Raw genomic sequence first — 20,114 nt, 5'->3', positions numbered from 1 at the left:
TAAAGTCACTGTCTAATTGTATGGAGAACCCATCCAATTGGAAGTAATTGCTCAACTGAAGAAGCCATAGAATTATTATTTATTTATGTTTCACTTCCATGATTCTATTATTTCTCCTTTCCTAATAATTGTTTTCTGACACATTACTTCTAAGATGAGCCTAAAATCAGGGGAGGAAGATGGGGGGGGGGGGGGGGGAGCTGAAGCACGATGAAGAGGTGAAGGAGGAGTTTTAATAGTGAGGCTAAATGGAGCTGCTTTTCACAGACGTGTAAGTGAATTGCAATTAGAGGGGTGAGGAGTGGGACTGAATGGGATCAGCATAGTGGTAGGTATTGAAAATCAGTAGTGAGAGTGAGTGAGATCAGAGGTGGGAGTGATGAATCAGTAGCAAACAATGCCAACAGAGCAGCAGGAGTAATGACTTTCATGCATGACAATTCTCTGCTTCGTGACTCTGTACTGTGCACACTAGTAGCGTCTGGAAAGATATGTCTACAGTAGAAGGGTAGACATTATTTAGTGAAATTATAAAGCCCCTGATTAGTTTATTGTGCAATTCAATTATTTTACTTGCTGGCATTGCTGACACTGAGATGGACATTATTTCTTCTTACAACCACAGGTACAGTATTATTTAAAATAGTATATAAGCAAACTTTATTGATGTGTTTTGGAATTAAGAGGGGATTTTCTTCACCGCTTATCCATTTTTGATGAAACCTGGTTAGGACATTCGTTATTGAGAGTATCAGAATCTAGGTCTCGCTCATCCTGGGTCAAAGCCTATCAACCCACATCCTGAGCTGAGACACTGGGACCTGGGTCTGACCCAGGTACGTTGTTTCACACTATGCAGGATTTTGACCTGGTTAGCCAGGACCCGGGTCCAGACCCAGGTGGGAGTGCCAGTGTGAAAGAGGTTTTAGACTGTGAGGTCTTGCATTAGGCAGTAATGAAGATGATGAGTTCTTTCATGACTCTCCTTACTTGGCCTGGAGTGGCCTGGCTCTGCATCCCGCAAAGGCTAGTATAGCAAATCCTTATTATCCTAATTGGTTTTACACAGGGGTAGTCTTATTTTTTTTTTATAAACCTTTCTGTAAGCACAGAGGATTTAATTTGGTACAGTAAAAGCCTGGGTTGTTGTCTCAGTCTGTAGAGATGCTGTGGGACATTCATTTTCATTATCATTGTGGGCAGTTGAGAGGGGGAGCCATGATTAGTCACTCCAAGCCAGATGTCTGAGTGCTAGGGTAGGTAAAGCTCATAGAGAGTGCCAATGTTGTATTGTGCGAAGAAAGGATTCCCCTAGTTGATAGGGAGATTTCTTGTACTGCACTATACCTTGTTTACCTTAACAGTACGTCAAGAAAAGTAAACTGCAAAGTGATGGTTGCCTATGAAATATCTCAAATATTGCACTTGGATTATTTGGCAATCCTAGTTCTATTGCGTGTACTGCGTTTCACTCTGAGCTTTGTGTACTACACAAAGCTGGCGTTTCCTAAAAAGAAACACAATTTGTCTTAAGAAAAAAAAACTATGTAATTGCAAACTTGAAAAACTAAATTCCTGTTTGTGAATAATTAATCCCAGTCCAGAATCACAGTGGCAATGACAGTAGTCTGTTGTGTATTGGAAGGCATCCTGGAAACTTTCCAGCACATTCCTGCTGAAGCATGATACAGTATGGATGTCCTTCAACACTACGCTGTGAGAGGACACTGGACTGGCACTGTTGTTCTTTTCAGGGATTACTGATCCATAGTTGGACCGGATTGGACGTTTATGTGAGCAATACCATTGCTGGCCCAATTGAGATTAATTATAACTTTAATCACTGGTACAGGTTAAATGGCTATAGCAGCAGAACAGAATGACGTGGTCAATATGCTCCCAAAAAAAGTGATTTCTCAGATGGCAAACACGTCTGTTACTGGAGTAAATACTGGAGGCCAGCTCTGTTCTCTTTGCATAGGGGGGCCTAATCCTCTACAGACACATTTAGTATTTGAATGGTCACTAGTATGGCTAAGTACTAAGTATAATGTGTATGTACTGTGTATGGTATACTATATTTCTGATCTGTTATAAGGTGCTACACAATTGCATCTATTATCTTGGGCTCAGAGGGGTTGTTATGGAAACAAGGGCTGAGTTAACAAGGTGGAAAAATGAATTATATAATTGGCTGATGTTTTGAAGGAATTTATAAAGTAAAAGGCAATTTCCTCGAACTTAAATTCAAACCTACTTCAGTATATTTTTTGAAGGAGGCCCACAGCAATTTCTTAATATTAAAAAAAATATATATATTCATTCCTGGTTTTGTTTTGTTTTTTGGATGCAAATTTTTTTTTTCTCCAAATTCTAAAATACACCACTCACTCGATATATCACGGGTGTATGGGTCCAATATAAAACCTCTGTATATCGAGGGTTGCAATATAGTGAGAAACCCATAGAAAAACAAATTGGCTAACAAATGTACAACCACTCCTTCATTTTATCGGGGGCTTCAGGGTCCAGCATAAATCCTCTACGCAACCTGCTTTTCCTCATTTCTTGTATAAAAAGGAGCACACCGTTTTAATTTGTACAGCAGAGGATAATTGCTTCTCATCAACTTTTGTATCCAATCAATTTCATGAACCTTCCTCTCCTTTCTCAAATACACAAACCCGCTGCATTGAAAGAGTCCATTCCCAATGTAAGAGGCGTGTTGCTAGGGAGCTGACTTGACTGCCTTGTGACTTGCTGGTGTGTTGGTGTCACAAGTGAACACCTCGTTGACTAAAATAAAAGATAGTAGATATTTAATTTACTTTGTGTTCTTGTGCAATACGTGTGTGTATGATAACAGTACGATGTTAATGCTTTGTTTTTACTTGTTTTGTATGTTGTTGTTTGTGACGAGCAGTATGAAATAAAACAAACAGTAATTCTAAGTGCCTATGTATATTGCAGCTAAGGCTTGTGCAGTTAGACAGTAGAAATGGGGAGCCAACTCTAGGACCGCGATATAGCCGAATCCGCAGTGTAGCGAGGGGTGGGTGTGTATGCAGTGGGGAAAATACTGTACACTTTAATACTAATATAATTGTGATTCCATATTCATATGATCCCCAAAATAATAGGCGTAACATGGTGTTTTCTAATACTTACCTAGTTATGCAGATAACTTTGAAGAAAAAAATGACCACATATTGAATGCAAATGAAACACCATAAGAATAAAAGCGATTGGAATTCATATGAACTTGCGGGCATTCATTTAAAGTGTAGCTTCTGAACAGTCATTTCTAATTTGAGATAAACCAAAGCCTTTTGCTGCAGTGTCCACTTGGATTAAGTGATGAATTGAACTGAATATATTTCACCTCTTGTCTGCAGCTGGATTATGTAAATGGTCGGTCCTGACCTCACACAGACCTTTCCTTTTTTGTCCATTCTGATTTAAAGCATGCATGGTCACATCCCTTGATGACCTGCTGGTTTAGTTTCTATTCAGCGCGTATTGCAATTGTGCCCTAGAATGTACCATTTTTCTGTGCTGGGTATATTTTATGTTTTTCTTGCTAGTCATATTAACTAGAGAAACTACTGTTTGTTTTGTTTCGCCAGTATTGTCGGACAAGGAGCAATGTGATTAATTCCCAGCTCAGCAAAGCATGTAATTCTGGGGGCAGATCGCTTCAACTCCCTAATCCCTCCATCCTACCTGTTGTACTGTGCTTATTCAAGCAACCAGGCAGAGAATACCAGGCTCCACATTGATCAAGATCTCTATTAAGCTGTGCAAGTATATTATTTATTTAATACATCACAATGAACAAAAGCCCATCATAGATTACAAGGCACCCGTGCGGAGGGTGGCTGGATTCTCTCCACCTTTAAGACAGTTCCCCTTATCACGTGAGCAGCCTGGTTGGGAGTGCTCTGTGACAGACCTGTGCCAGCAGACCTATACTAGTCTGCTGTACTGCTCAGAGCCTCAAAATCCTCCTGGAACATCAGGGAATGCCAAATGTGCATTAGTTAATATTCTTCATATGCAGATTATTGCTCTTATTGTCATTTGTGGTGAGTGGTCGCAGTGTGCAGGTGTAGTGACGTCACAGACCATGAAGAAGCGAAACCAAACAAGGTATTTTTAGTTTGAAACAGCCGTAGCCAAATCTTTAATAAATAATAAAACAAAGACGTGAACACAAAACAGGACACTGCACTCTAAGCCAAATTAAATAGACAAACAAAATGTACTAACACTAAAAGAAACTGACACACAGTGATGAATACTAAACAAAACAAGTACCGTGCTGGTCCTTCAGCACAACGTAGCAGTTGATTTTTTACTTTTTATATCTTTAATTCTCCTTCTGCACAACTGTTCCTTCACCCTGAGCACACAACCCCGAGTGAGTGAAAACATGCTGCTTTTATGCAGCTGTACCGAGACTCGATTGCTAATCAGTCATTCAGTTGGAGTCTCGGTACAACTGCACGTGAATTAATCTAGTGCAATAATACATTTTAAATCACTCGTGTTCATAACCTATATTATATCCAATGTACCAACTACAATACACCAACATTAACACAATACGTGCAACATATAACATAAAAATATGCACAGGGGCAGGGCACACACCCACGCTTTTCATACAATTTCTACTCTTGATCTTCCCACATTAGAAACTTCTTACTTGACAAGTATCCCCAAAATAAAGAACTGTAAGGTGGTTCATTAAACAAAAAATAAAGGTACAGAGTACAGTATTGGTATCAGAACATAAACTACTGTATAGTTTCATTGACATAATAGGACATTGTATTGGGTGAGGGCATTTTAGTATTATTATTAATCTGATTCCACGATGATGCAGATATTGGACATTTTATACATTTTCCCATTTGGATTTAAACTGTATGCAGTGCTCCAGATAAGGTTTTGGGTCATTGAGTAATTTACTCTCCAATGTAGACAACAGTATGGGGCAAATATTCAAAGGTCTTGCACATTTTCTCATCTTTCTTGGAACTCTGCTTGCATTGCGAATGTTTTGTGTGAAGTCTAAAAGATTTTATATGTGAGTATTATACATGAGTTGTCAAAATGTATTTTTGTTTCATATCATTATTTATTGATTTATGTAAACTTGAATTGACCCTTTTCATTTTTAACCACTCAGTGGTAGCACAGGGTGTCTGTGTAAGTATTGTCTGATATTTGGGGTTTGTTTGTTGTATACTAGCAGATGAGATGATCGTTGTATTGATGTTATTTCATATTAAAACATAGAAGGGGGAGTCGGCGGGTTTTCAAAAAGATTATCTGTGGGAAAAGTATGATACTTGGGGACAAATGATACAAATACGATTATAAAACTGCTTGTGCTGGTGTTATGTTTGATTTAAAGATGGACAACACATGTATTGTGCAGTTAATGTTTTATCTGATTAATGCGTAAAAAAATAAAAAAACCCCGTGAGGTAACACAAATAGTTAAGCTGATAAGCTCACACATTTAAAGTTCTCGCATAATGTATTTTTCCTTGTTAAATAACAGCGTTAAATGTACTTGACTGCTCTCCAATTGGTGGGAACTGCTAAAATGTGGGAACATTTGCAGCGTAATATTTGAGCTCGAAGGTTTTTTTGTGTCTCTGTCTTGTATGCTGAAATGAAATTTGCTGAATATCAGCAATTTTAAGGACTTGCTGGCACAGAGCATTTGTCCTGATATCGGAACTCAGCAACTTGTATCAGAAGTCGGTTCTTTTGAATGGCTCGTTTCCATTTTCAGGCTCTGCAATGCTGTGGACTGCAGGCAATCTGTGGTGGTCGCTGTGTTAATGTGATGAATTCATTATCTACTTATTCAGAGGATGTGCAGATGAATTTCCCTGTAACTCACCTGGCAAAAAAAAGAAGAAAAAAAAAAAAGGAAGTTGTTTTTGCTGGTGTCTGCATAAATTAAGTTCATACAGAATGTTTGATGCTGTTGCATAAATGAATATGATTTTACTGTTAATGTTAACTCTTCATGTTGTGTTTGATCCTCCATCTCCTCCTCATTATGTATAACAAAACCCACTGTCTGAATCTGCTACAGATGCAGAATAAAAGAGAATGAATTACAGTACCTGATTTACCTGCATTCATTCACTCAGAAAAATTGAACAACTGAAAGGGAGTACACTAAGATACACTACATTATATGTGCTTCTTTCTTATGACTGTTACTGGTGTCTCGCAGTGCATCTTGGGATATAGTTGATACGGCGTTGGGATAAACCCGTGGATTCTTTTAGAGGACTTTGCAGTACCAAGGAATCCACCTTGTTATATGTGGTGTGCTTCTCCCTATACTGTAAAATTCAAACTGAAAATGCCTAGTTTGAACTGCAAAAATACCTCCATTGTCTGATGTTTTGGTTATTTCAATTTGTTTAATTTCATTTTTAAAATGAATGGAGTTCCAGGGGGAAAAAAAAACCTGGTTACTTAGATGGGTACTGTACACACAAGTACTGTGTATAATATGCGGTGATAGGAAAGATGATACATGTATGGTACACTACAGCCTTGCACAGGTCTGACTGTTTCTTACGTTGTCTCTGTTCACTAGCACAGTTCCTCAGTGGTGCTCAATTCAGCTATGATGTTTTAATGACTGCCATGTTGTAGCTTGGCTGCTTGACCGCATTGTTGGTAAATGTTTGTGACAAGCAGAAACAGACAAAAAAGAAACTTAAGCAGGGTTCAGGGTCACCCCGTGCCCGCGCCACAGTGCTACCTGCTGGTGCGGGTACAGAAGAAGAATGAGGGAGGGCAATCACTGCCCATTACTAATGCCCCTGCTCTCCTCTGTTATTCTCTCTACACTATTGTAATAGAGTTGTGACAGCTACCTGGTTTAAAACCTTTTATTTGACAATGTGTTGTTCAGGTTATGTGGGTCAACGCATCCCTCCTCACTAACCTTCTTAGCCAAGTATTTCCACACACATTATGGAATACAGTATCTGCATTTTATTTGGTGTTGGTGTTGTCGGTAGAGGTATTGTTCACATGCCTTTACCAACCATATACAGCATTGCTGTTGCATACTTCACTATGTTGATTACTAGAAAGATAGTGACAGTTATCCACATTATGCTGAATTACATGGGTGCAAAAACAAACTTATGGTGTTTGTACATAGTTTTGAATGGCTCTTGGTCCTTTTTTTCATTCTTGTCTTCTTTTATATTTCAATAATTTACCTCTGAGACCATGTGCTGTAAAGAATGACTTCCAGGATAAATCTTGCCCCCACCCTTTTACTTCCTGTCTTCCAGTCACTAAGTTACTGCTGCAGTTACCAAGGCAATCAGGAAATTAAAAATCCATTCATGTTTATAAATGCAGTGAGGACTTGCTGGTAACCAGAGAATAATAAAATAAATACACAAAATGTTCAAAGAATGAGAACAATTTGAATTTCAAAACTCAGAAAACACATTTGAAGAGAGTCCCAGAAGCAATAAAAAACATATTTAGTGACTTTTTGTTTAATCTTCCAGCTCCAGTGATCCACACACACTCCAACTTTCTGTTTTGTGAAGTACATGTGTACACTGAACAAAAAAGTCAATATGGAACACTTGTTAATAAAGCAAGCTTTTTTCCACTTTAATAATTTCATTAATCACACAGGGACTGGCGGTTGAAGCTGGAGAATACAGGCTGTGACAGGTGTCCAGAATCTCATTCCTTTTAACTCTCAACTTTGTTTTTGAACTTGTTTACTGTCACTTGCATTTACTTTCATCCTACTGTACATGAAATGGAATCAAGTAATTATTTTGTGATTATTTTTCAGCATTGCTAATGCCTAGAGGTGTGGGACTTTGAGTACTTTAACATGGTTTTCAAGTACCCAATCAGAATTATCACATGTGCTTAGATTGGGTCTGAGGCCAGCTTGTTAAACATCTGACACCCTCTTTAGAAGATAGACATGGCATTCTGTGCGGTTTTCAACTTTCTGTGAGACTTAAGCTTTCTAAGGAGTTCCAGTTCAGTTTTTTGAGTTTTGAGTTGACTGGCAGTACAGCTTAGCTCCCCCATTGTTGCTCCATGATGCTGATTATGTAATGCATTTCAAGCCCTGCTCAGACTGATTTTAAAATACACAACAGCCTTCTGCAGTCAGTAGAAACTGAAATCTGATCTGCTTTCCCTTTGCAAACGTTCAATAGGAAGACATTCTTTCCATAAATATGACCTAATTTTTATCTTAGGGGATGTTCCCCAGAAATTGCATACTGTAGTTGGATTGTCAGTAGCTCACCAGCACCAGTCTTCGGTCATTAGCAGATCCTGTTTGACTGACACTGTTGAATTGGCCTCTTGAAAAAAATGTAAATCTATGACCTCATATTTATTATTATTATTATTATTAATATAATAATAATAATATAACGCTTTAAATAATAATAACAATATATAAATTGTCTGCGAAAATTTCTGCGAAAATGTTTTATATTTAATATATTTATTGTATTTTTTTTTACGTGTTTTACGGTTTATACGTGTATAGTAATATATATATATATATATATATATATATATATATATATATATATATATATATATATTATGTATAATATATATATTATATATATATATATATTTATTATTTTTTATGTAAACACACACAAATAAAGACTGAATATGTATTAATGTTATCTTAGTGATTCTATGAATATTTTAACATTCTTATGTCACTCTGCACAATTATGGATCCATTGCCTCCGAATTGCCACAAAGACTTAGTTTTATCCAGTAGGAGATCTCGCTGTCTGTGAAGCTTGTTCCCAAGAAAGCCTTCCTGGCTGGAACACAGTGTTGTGCAACTGTGAAAAGCATCTGTATCTCTTGAGACTGGTGTCCTACTAGACTCTTTCTTGAATACTTGTGGCCGGCAGCAGCGCTGCCTGTTTTCTACTGCTGTTCTGTGAATGTTTGGTTCACAGGGACTGCTCAGTAGTGACTGACACTCTGTCTGGGAGTTGCCATGGTTCTGTTACACAGCTTTAGAAAAAAGTTCAATAACTGCCTGCCTGGTCTAACCTTCTCAGTCAGTCTTTGAGGCTGGAGGAGAGCTGCAAACTGTTGGGTTCCCACAGCTTGGTTACAGTTAACACACCCCCTTGCCCTTCTCTTTGTTCTCTTTCAGTGCTGGCATTGCTGTAGGTTTCTATGGGAACGGCGAAACTAGCGATGGAATCCACCGGCTCACATACTCCCTCCGCCACGCCAACCGAACCGTGGTGGGAGTGCAGAAATTGGTAAGTATCGGCACGTCCTAACGAATGTTCCCAAGGAGCTCTGAACAAATGTGTTCTGTTTATCTCTGTACTGCTGAAGGATGTGCATGCTGTGAAATTGGTTCTCTAAAGGAATACACTGTAAGCTCTTTTTATAGAACTGGTTAGTTAAAGCAGATATAATGTGACCTGTTTTCATCCACCTCTTCCCTTCCTTTCATCTTGAAGTGCATTGCAAATGTGTTGTCAGAATTCATTTTGTATGGTCTTTTGAGTTGATACTGATGAAAGTGGCAGCACTTGCATCTTTCTGGATGGATGAATATTGTGTATTTCAGCAGATCGTGTGAGTAACAGCCACAGGAGTACTGTCGCTTGGTTGCCCAAACTATTGCATTTAAAGGAGGGATGGCAGTGTAAATTTGCCATTACTTTATCAACAGAATGTGTAAATTGTCTTATACTAAAACAGTGAACCCATTTTGTGCAGTTTGAGACAGATTCTAGAACACAATAGGGACTGTTGTGGCCACTGTAAGAATGGTACTTTGGTACTTTGTTGCTTTTTAAAGAGCAATACTTATTCCCTTTATTGCAGGGGGTCCTCCACTATACTGATATTTCCTCCTTAAGCAACTTCATTAACTGTCCTCTTTCATAAACTCAGTACATTGACCCTTAAAAAGACTTCCGCTAGTGTTGAAACTTCATGGTGCTGCCTGGCAGAGAAACCCAGGGATGAAAACACTTGGCCTGCGTCACTCATGTTTAGGTCATTTGGCAGAACAATTCAGCTTTATCGTAGCTGGACTGAAAGAAGATACAGTAGTTTTTAAAAATGTCCAAAATTATTAATTAGTTCCAAGAATAAAGTGTGCCTATAAGGGAAGGACATCCCAGATAGAAGCAATGTCTTTAGACTGCAAGGAAGTAATGCAGTGATGTGTCACTTCAGTGGGGCTAACAAAAGAAGGATCCAGTGGGAAGTGTGTTTCCAATACTCGGGTGCATGGAAATATCTGCTTTACCAAGCATATACACGAGGGCACAGGAATCATGACAGTCAGACCCGCATTGCATGGCTAAGCCTCTCCAGTTTTTACTATGAGCTGCATTAGCCATAGAGTGTAGGTAACCATCTTCTCTGTTTGATTACACTCATAATAAAACCTGGCATAGCTAAGCCTGTTCTGGCCAGGGCTCCTTGGGAACGTGACCCCCCTCTCCCCCACTTCCACAGGTTTCTGAAAGCACTACCTCCCTCAACCAGACTGTGGGCGTGGGTCTAGGCGAGCTTGAGGGGAAGTACCAGAAGCATGCTGATTACCTATCAGTCGTGCAGAAGCTGCAGGGCCAACTGGATGAGCTGGTGCAACAGGTGATCAAGATCCCTTTCTGGGGGAATAGCGAGGCTTCTCTGGAACAGCTGGCTGTGAGAACTGAGCTCTACGACTGGTACAGGTACGGTACAAATACAGCGACTTCCTCTTCTTCTACTTCCTGATCTAACAAGGTAACGGCGGAGTGGAATCTCTCTCTTACAACTAAAATGAGTGAAATGGTTTAAAAAAAACCTGACTAGGTTTGCTTCTTCTAGTTTATTATATCAGAACAATTAATATTAGGCATTGGATAAAGCACTTAATATGATGGCTAATGGGTTTAGAAACTTTCAAGAAAAAGATGAAAAAGGTAATAAACATAAAAGGGAAAAAAAGTAATATCTTATAAAAAGCTACATTATGGAACTGAATGAAATCATGAGCGTCGACACAGGTTGCTCCGTCTAGTTTTATTTCTGCTCTGATTATTATGGGTTTCTATTTTAATAAATGTTACTGCAAGGTGCAGTTTTTACAGTACAGACCGTCCCTCACATGAGGTGTGTTTTTAGTTTCATTTGCGTTTTCCCTGTGGGTATCGAACAAGAGGTCACATCCCCACAGATTGAGGAGTCTGTCTTAACACACATCTAGTGCTGCTCCAAGCGAGTCTGGCAAAATGAATGAGGTTTTTAATCCTGTACCTCCTCTGTTTTGAGCCTATGTCAGGCAGCTGTTCCAGACAGAGAATATGTATCTCTGCTGCTGTTAGTGGGTTAATGGGGAAAACTGTGCATTGGCTCCATAAAAAAGCCAGCTTACTATTAACACAGCTCTAAAAAGTAATTTAACCTCTAGCCGATGAAGTCGTATTTCAGCTTGAGATCCTAACATACACTGAACCCTTTAGCACATTCTGTACCATGTGGTTAAATATGTTTTTTAATTGTAAGCTTTGTGACGTTTTCAGTTAACATGGTTCATATACAAGCACACAATCGATTTATTTTGTTAACTTTAATTATATAGGGCAATTACATAGATTGCACAATATTGTTGGAGCATTGCAAAAGCTCCATGTTTATGGATCATATCTTATATGTACAGTGTTAAATATTTTTCCTTTGCAAAACATTTTTTGGAGCGGGAGCGGTGCCAGAGGCTTTTTCGCGCTTGCGTTCCGCTCAGGCACTTTACCCACTCCACTCCACGCTCCTAGCAAAATGGTCCCACTCCGCTCCTCTCTTCACTCTGCTCACATGCTGTGGTCCAGGTATAGGCTCTATTCATTTTGTCGCATCGCTGCTCAGTTTCACTTGTTGCATTGCGTCTCGTGGGTAGCAGCCTTTAGAATCCTTATACACTTCAGTGAGTATGAAGAGGGGCCCCTGCTGGCAGCCCTTTGTAACTAACATTTGAGTGTATTGACAATGATGAAGTGTTTGTTTCTTGTTGTTTTGGCAGGTGGCTGGGGTATCTCAGTTTGCTGCTCTTCGATGTGCTCATCTGTCTGCTTGTGCTCTTCGGACTCATCCGCAATTCCAAGGGCACTCTCATTGGGTAAGTCTGGTCACATGACAACCGACTTGCTGTCAGAGCTGCTGTTAATGCTTTGTGATAAATGTATATTGTTCTTGTGGATAAGTTTGCATGTGGAAAATACTCATCTTACACTGTACAAGGCCTTGGAGCTGGAGCTTTGAGAGAAGCTAATTTGCCCTCATCTTTGATATTGTCGGTTTAGAAGGTCAGTGACTGTCATTACTGTGACTGGATGTCTGAGACAGTGTGGCCAATGATCTTAAATCTGGAATAGGCAACTTTAATAGTACCGAATTGTTACGGAGGTAGAAGTATTATTTATGCAAAAAGTAGTATGTATTTTTGACAACTGGCCACTGAAGATTGAAAGTCTGGTTCTATACCAGTGGTGGGTTTTTACCTTTTAGATTTTCAAAGGTATAAGTCTTCATAGGGATGTATTAGGAATTGTATCACACATATTTAGCTGTCTTAACTTCAGCTCTATTTTAACATCAATTGATAAATGTCTTCAAATCATCAAAACTCATTTGGATTTGGGCAAATGTGCTAGACCTGATGTGGTCCTTGATTGTATTTATGCTTCAGATGCCAGAACCAATGTGTGCATGTATGTATGCATGTATGTGTGTATGTACAGTCCACAACCAAGTATGTGTTCGATTTTTAAAGGTTTAGCACAGGTGGTGGATCGTATGGGGTGCCAAGTAGTGTTTAATGTAGGCATTCTGTGCATAGAGGAGGTGGGGAAGCAGCAGCGAGCATAAAGGTAGATGGGTTGTCTATTTTTGGGTGGTTTAAGCAAAACGCTGCAGTATTTATGTATTTTATATACTCTCTTAAATCTCGTATGCAGCTATTTAAAGCACAGAACTAGCGCATGTGGGAGGATTAGTGAAGAACAACATTAATTACATGTTTTGTGGATTTGGAGGCAGATTTAGACGAGGTGCTGGAAACTTCTATGTACAGCACTTGGGGCTCAGTAGACAGAAGGCATCTGATTGAGGTGCAATGTTTCCCACTTTGCCAGGTGTTTCACGACTTCAATAAGGTGTGTCATTTTCACTTCAGCTGAGATACATAAGTGTAACAGAAACCACCACAAACGTTTATCAGATACGTAGAGGTGGTTATTATAAAGTGCCGTCACCAGAGATCCTTTTTATTCACTTCAAATAATTTCCCCTATAGCAGTGTCTGCACAGGCATTGTGTTTGATTCCTTTGGTGACAACAGTTAAACAAAATGGATGCAATGGTGAACCTGCTCGGTGGATCTTTAGGAACCCGTCGCTTTAAGAACAAACATAAATCTATAAATGAAAAAATTGTTTTTTACATTTTTGTAATGTATGAATATTTATGGCTGAAACTATTTGTTTTGCTCTTGACAGCCATTTGTCAATACCAGGACAGTAAAAAATATTTCAGCTTTTTTTTTTTATTTCAGCAATGTACTGAACCCTGATTCATTGTCAGCAAGTCTTCAGCATATTTTGTGTAAACCTTGCTTTTGAAAGGAGGAAAAAAAAGAAGCTGTAAAGATGTGTTTTGACTTAAATAATTTTTCAAGCACATACTGTAAATAAACTGTGAACATATAGCAGATTTTCACAAACTCAAACTGACAAAATGCAATGTTTTCATTTTTTTAAATACATTTTTTTTGGCTTATTCAATATGGTTCCAGTTGCTTAAAAACGTAATGTTCTGTAAACGTGTAACCCTGCTACATCGGTCAGAGACTGCTGTAGTCTAGTAAACGTGTAACCCTACTACATCGATCAGAGACTGCTCTAGTCTAGTAAACGTGTAACCCTGCTACATCTATCAGAGAATGCACTAGTCTAGTAAACGTGTAACCCTACTACATCGATCAGAGACTGCTCTAGTCTAGTAAATGTGTAACTCTGCTACATTAATCAGAGAATGCACTAGTCTAGTAAACGTGTAACCATACTACATCGATCAGAGACTGCTCTAGTCTAGTAAACGTGTATCCCTGCTACATTAATCAGAGAATGCTCTAGTCTAGTAAACGTGTAACCCTGCTACATCGATCAGAGAATGCACTAGTCTAGTAAACGTGTAACCCTGCTACATCGATCAGAGACTGCTCTAGTCAGACTGGTCCACAGTAATTGTTTGTATTGTTTCTTGTGTTTTGGTGTTGTAGGCTGTCCCCTTCCTTACAAACTCTGCATGCTCAATATAAGCCTAACGACGGCTATAACTTGTTAGTGCTGTTAAATTAATGCAAGTCCTGCTTCTCCTTTGGGTCTAAAGTAGATGTGAGCAAATGCAGGAACTTTTCTCACTATGCAAATGTGAGAAAATTGAACAATTATGTGGCTAAAAAATGGCGATTCAGAAACTCGTTATCAGTATTGTACAGGATCCACTGCTGACGCACATACTCTCAGTTTATTTTAATTTCTCTGCAGCATTTTGGTTGACTCCGGTTATTAGAAATGACATGGTCTTGCAAGTGCTGAATTGTACTAAATTAAAGATACACAAGATATTTGGAAATGGAGGTCTTAGTTATGATAAATTTAAGAAATATTAATGCAAGGACTGTAGACACAGACATATTAAACGATTGAGATGTGATCACATTTCTGACTGGTTTTAAGAGGTGTGTTAGTGGATTCTGTAGCTTGGCTTGCTGTGACCTATAAGGAGCCATTGCAACCACAAGGTGACCAAATTAAGGCAGTTCCAATTTATCTTATAGCAGAAATGCAGTGTCCGGAAAATGTGAGAGTTGGCAGCGTGCTGCCTGTCCAATTATTTGGAACTGCTGGTACCTAGACGCAGGCCAGATTTTAAGGACCTGAATTCATTGGAAGCACAGCCTGAGACAAACATACACATACTTCAGTAGACCAGTTTATCAGGGCTGTTCAAACGCTAAACCTTTCAGACCATTACTGTTGATGCGTTTTAGATGCATACAGGTTATCAATGTAATATACCATAGTTGTGATTCTAAGCTAATGATAGTTATACGGTACATGATCATTTAGTTCTGCGTAAAGTAGATGGGAGGATTTGGCTGTTGTGATTTCCTGACCTGGTTGTTCTAAATTCCATTCTCTGTAGAAGTGGCCAAATGAAATCAGATCAATTGTTGCCTCTGGCTGTTGCTGTAGTGTTCCAGACAACCCTGGGTGGGGCAGGACTGCCCTCTTAATAGTTTTTTTTTTTGTTTGTTTTTTCTCCTGTCGCAACTACTTCAAGTCTGCATGGAAAAATGCAGCTTCAATTTGAACCTGAAAAGGATTAAGCAGGACAGGTTCTGAGTTTGTCTTCTGCTGGTTTGGGTTTGAAAGGATGAAGGGGCAGTTAGAGACAGGCTGGCGCTCGGCCAAAGACCACTTCAATTTGAATGCCTGTTGTTGCACTTTTAGGAACATTGCCCTGGCAGTTAGATTGGGATGTGTTAGGAAGGATTTGTGTTGCAGTGAAATAGGACTGGATTTAACTGTTACTATATGGGGTGTTCAAGTCAAGGAATGAGTAAAGAATTGTTTGCATTGAGGCTACTCCATATAGTCTCTTTAGACAACTAATGCTGTGTACTATTAACTTCTTGTACAATACAACTCACAATATATAGCACAATGCCTCTGTTTCGCCAGTTACAATAGAAAATCACATTGAGTGTAGTAATTGGCAGAAACAAAATGGAGGGATGAACCACAATTATGTACCCCCACCCCCACCTTCCCCATAGCATTGAAAGGGGTAGAGTGCTATTTAAGAGTCCTTCATATGCATGTGTGAAGAGAACAAGCCAGTCATTGTTGTAACTTGAGATTCAAGTGGCTTCAGTAACAGCATTGTATAGCAAACTACAGTGCAGGGGGATCCAAAATTGCAAACCCTAAATCATAACCTTTCTTACAAACCTTCGCAGTGGCTCTGAAGACATGTTAGACTTGCCTGAGCCCCCAGGGGTCACTGTGGAGCAAGGTCACCTTCACATCGTGGAGAGCAGGTTCCTGCCATCACTGATACAGTCAGCACTCACATATCTGTTACCCAAGTGCACGTCATACTGTCCTTGTATTAAGAATAAAACCAATTCCCATTATATATATGTAACAAATGAATGCACATACCCGTCGATTTCCGACTGTCACCAGTTTTCTGATACAAAGCCCATCTCTTCAATGTTACAATTGATCTGAATATCCATCACAATTTTTTATTTTTATTTTTTAAATTCTCTCTAATGCCAAATCAGTCTGTCTTATATTGTGCAGTTACACCTTGCTTCATCCAGTTTCACCTGACGAAAATGCAGCCAAAACAAAGCGAACGAGACAAGCTGGAGTAATGTAATAGTTAATCATTAAACAGTTTTAGATACTGTGATGTATCTATTTTTATTTTTTTTTATCTGTGATCTTTTGTTGCTTTTGTGCATTTTCAGTTGCAAGTGAAGTATGACATTAGGGTCTTAGCGAGCACTATATTCTGCAGTTTTGAATACTGACTTGGGATACTATTTTAATTCTGGAAACCTGTGTTTTTTTTTGCTAAATTGCATTGCCTTTTACGTTTTGTGCAGTTCTGTGCATGGATAACATTTAGATTTGATTTTTCTTTTAGGTCATTAAAGTTTTACATACCACTACAATATGTATGGATTTAAAAGTATGCACTGTATTGCAGTTAACTTGTTGTCTCTTTAGTTTTGGCAAGGGATATTTTCAGAATCATATTGTTCTGAATTAAAATACTACTTCTGTTGAAAATATAATTCTGTACCAACAAAACCAACTACAGTACATCTAAATGGAAGCCTACTTATTTTAAAACACTGTCCTCTCATATGTATTTGTGATATTTTATCTTTTATTGTGTTCCCTGAAAAACAGACAAGGATTGGAACGGGCCAAAATGAAATAATCAGATATGCGTCACACTCGTTTAACCATCACTGAAGTCAAAGATGTATAGGGTCAGATATATGAGTGCTGAGTGTATTTATTTACAAAGGATAGCTGCCCTTAAATTATCTTACTTATGAGGTTTGGAGAATTAACAAGGGATAGACCTTTAAATTAGCAAACCTTCCCTTTTTTAAGGTATGTAAGCTTTGCTGTAATTTATTTTTAAAGCAGGGGTTACAGTCTTTGCAGGTGTCGGCGATCTATAGCTAATCCATCTGTGGTGTGATTTAATTTAGGTACTGTATCAGCAAGATCAATATTTCAAATGTGGTGTGGTGTGTGACTCAGTTTGACAAATCTGTGTTTCAAACCAAGACATTGAATTGCTACTGGTCAATCTTCCAGCACTTGATGTGGAAATTGCAAAAATCAACATTCTGACCATTTCCGATATACCTTCTGGCATAAAGCAAGAGGATCTAAAAGACTATCAGTCTAATTAAAATCTCTTTCGCCACTTATGAGTTCCATCATTATTTATGCACAAAACCTTGGTGCAGCCCTAGTTTTGCAAACTGACGCTGTTGTTTTGTTTTTGTTGCATTGGACTAGATAGACACTGATGTAAAAAATGTTTGGAGGTTAAAGGCTGAAATAAAATGCCAGTCGTATTTCAGGTTTACTAGGCTGGCCTAGTAATGTTCTGTTTTCTTTCCCTTTTGACAGGGTCTGTTTCCTGGGGGTGCTGACCCTGATTATCAGCTGGGCATCGCTGGGTCTGGAACTAGCCGTTTCCGCAGTGAGTATATCCACAGCAACAGAATGTGTTGCTGCGAGCTGCTGAGAATGAGAGAAAGCCGACGTGGTGTAAGCATGACCTTCTGGCTGCAGTGTGTCGCTCAGTTCTGACATGTGGTGGATGTATTATAACTGGAAGGCTGGCCCTGCCAATGGAGATGGCTTTCTGTTGTCTCCATTCATTTATTGTCTCTGCAGACAGTCTATACATTGTGTTAGTTTGATGGATTGCTTTCTGTATATAATATGCACCACTTGTCCTTCACCTGGGACAAGGAGTGTAGTAAAATACAATAAAATGCCATGCAGAAAAAATGCATAATCCAATTCCAATTTTTAAACATACCACAGTGACACTTGACATTTAGGACTGACATTTACAAGACGGATATCGTTTTAGTTTTCCCATAGCTTTGCTCATATCCTGCGTCTTGTCTGCCTAATGCCCATTTTTGTTTGGCAGTGTGGGTTTGGCAGTCGCGTTACATTATGTGCTTCGCTGTGAAGGAATCAGGTCAAGGTAGACCAGATTTGTTTCTGTGAGAATGAAATGTGCGACCTCGGAGAGTATTAAATCAAGGTTCCCTGGATACGGTCCAGGTGGTCTGCTGGCTGAGTGAAGTGAGAGATACCTGCAACGTACAGTAATTACCATTGATCTGAGCCTCTGCTATCTACAATGTGATTGACCCCATTCTTCAAAATGGAGGTGTGCTTGTATAGCTTTTCCTTCCTGTCCTGTTAGATTTACAGGTGAACTGTACTTGCTAGCCTTTCTCTTTAACAGTAATACTTGCCTGATCAATATGTATTATCATTTAGTTTGAATGAGTATAGGTATGTTGTTAAACATGTTGTACTCACTCACTTCAGCCAGGGAGAAAACAGTTCATAAACTAATGATATTTATTGGTAGTGTGTACTGTATATGAGGGATCTTTGAATTAAAGTACGTTTTGAATAAATGTTTTCAGAATGAATTGTGGGGATTGGAATATAAGCGCTGCAAACCAGTTAACCTTAAGACACAATTTTCAACTAAAGAGCCTTGGATTACAAAATGAGAGCGTTGCGTCTTTGTTTTTCACTTCATACAGTGGCAAGGGTGGGCATCGAGGGGGTCTAGAAGACCAGAAAAGTGTCCATGTTGCTGAGATTAATTTCTGGTATCCTTCTTTTTTACGCTTCCAGTACATCAATGGATACAGACATATTCAAGCACTGAGTGGTGATCACTTATCTGACTGTGGTTTTAAGAGGCAGTATACTTGATATATTAGTGGTACTCACTTGTACTGTAGCTCTTTCCAATATAGGTATTTCATTATTTAATTGAATACCAAGGTTCAATTAACAACCTGGTTGGAACAAGACTCCGGACTGACAAATTCAATGACCTGTATCGAAGAATCTATTCACACATACCTTTATCACATAGTGGAAAGAGAATTGCTTCAGCCTAAATAGCACAGCTCCAGTAGCATCTGTAAAGTAACCAGGGGGTCTGGGTTCAGTGATCCACAGTTAATGCCTTTATTTTTTTCTGATTGAATTTAGAATCTGTCTTTAGAAAGAAAAGGACTAGAGAATAAAGAGTGAGGGGAATCAAACTCAAATATTAATGGATAGCACATATGCTTCACTTTGTGTCAACTGGAGCTTTTTAGTGCACAGCAGAAGCAGGTGGAGTGGGAACGCTCCCCTTGGATGTATATGTTGGGGTACTGGTGTGATGTTTTGGATGCAGAGGAGAGAAAGACAGAGAGGTTGCATTTAGCATTGCTTATTTGAGTCCTGGGTTGCCGAAGGACGACTCCAGTGTTGAGTTTTCAGAATGATAAATAACGTGTCACTCTTTCTTATCTTCTGTCCTCAGGGTTCCAGTGATTTTTGCGTATCCCCTGACATATACATCTCCAAAGTGGCTGAAGAGAATGAAGTTGTCAGTAAAGGTAGGAAGAAACACATGCACCTCATCTAATTGGAAGTGTGTGTCTGTTTAAAGTATTCATGTGCAGGCTTTCCTAAAAGACCAGGGTGTAGGGACAAGCATATTGCATCCATAGTGCAAGAAACAGCATTGTGAGAGCTAAAAATATAACTTTTAGATGGGTTAAAATACAGCTTACAAATAGCGATGCTACCAAAGCACGATAACTGTTGGTTTATTGAACACCATAAAGAATATGTGTTGCACAGGGAAATAGGATTAGAGAGAACTAGGCA

The 20,114-nt window shown here is 39.0% G+C and overlaps 1 protein-coding gene across 3 annotated transcripts in view; it reads left to right on the top strand.

The window, feature by feature from the left end:
* Positions 1 to 20,114, top strand: part of LOC121300725 (protein tweety homolog 3-like) — an 80,579-nt gene that overhangs the window by 31,009 nt on the left and 29,456 nt on the right. For all 3 annotated transcript variants that reach the window (XM_041229465.1, XM_041229464.1, XM_041229463.1), the window contains exons 3-7: positions 9,230 to 9,341; positions 10,561 to 10,781; positions 12,107 to 12,202; positions 17,817 to 17,889; positions 19,765 to 19,840. In XM_041229465.1, the coding sequence (XP_041085399.1) occupies positions 9,230 to 9,341; positions 10,561 to 10,781; positions 12,107 to 12,202; positions 17,817 to 17,889; positions 19,765 to 19,840 (578 nt within the window). The remainder of the gene's footprint in view (positions 1 to 9,229; positions 9,342 to 10,560; positions 10,782 to 12,106; positions 12,203 to 17,816; positions 17,890 to 19,764; positions 19,841 to 20,114) is intronic.

This window comes from Polyodon spathula, chromosome 26 (assembly GCF_017654505.1).
Source record: "Polyodon spathula isolate WHYD16114869_AA chromosome 26, ASM1765450v1, whole genome shotgun sequence".
NCBI lineage: Eukaryota > Metazoa > Chordata > Actinopteri > Acipenseriformes > Polyodontidae > Polyodon > Polyodon spathula.
The sequence above is the reverse complement of the archived record's forward strand: the minus strand, read 5'-3'. Positions and strand labels throughout refer to the sequence as shown.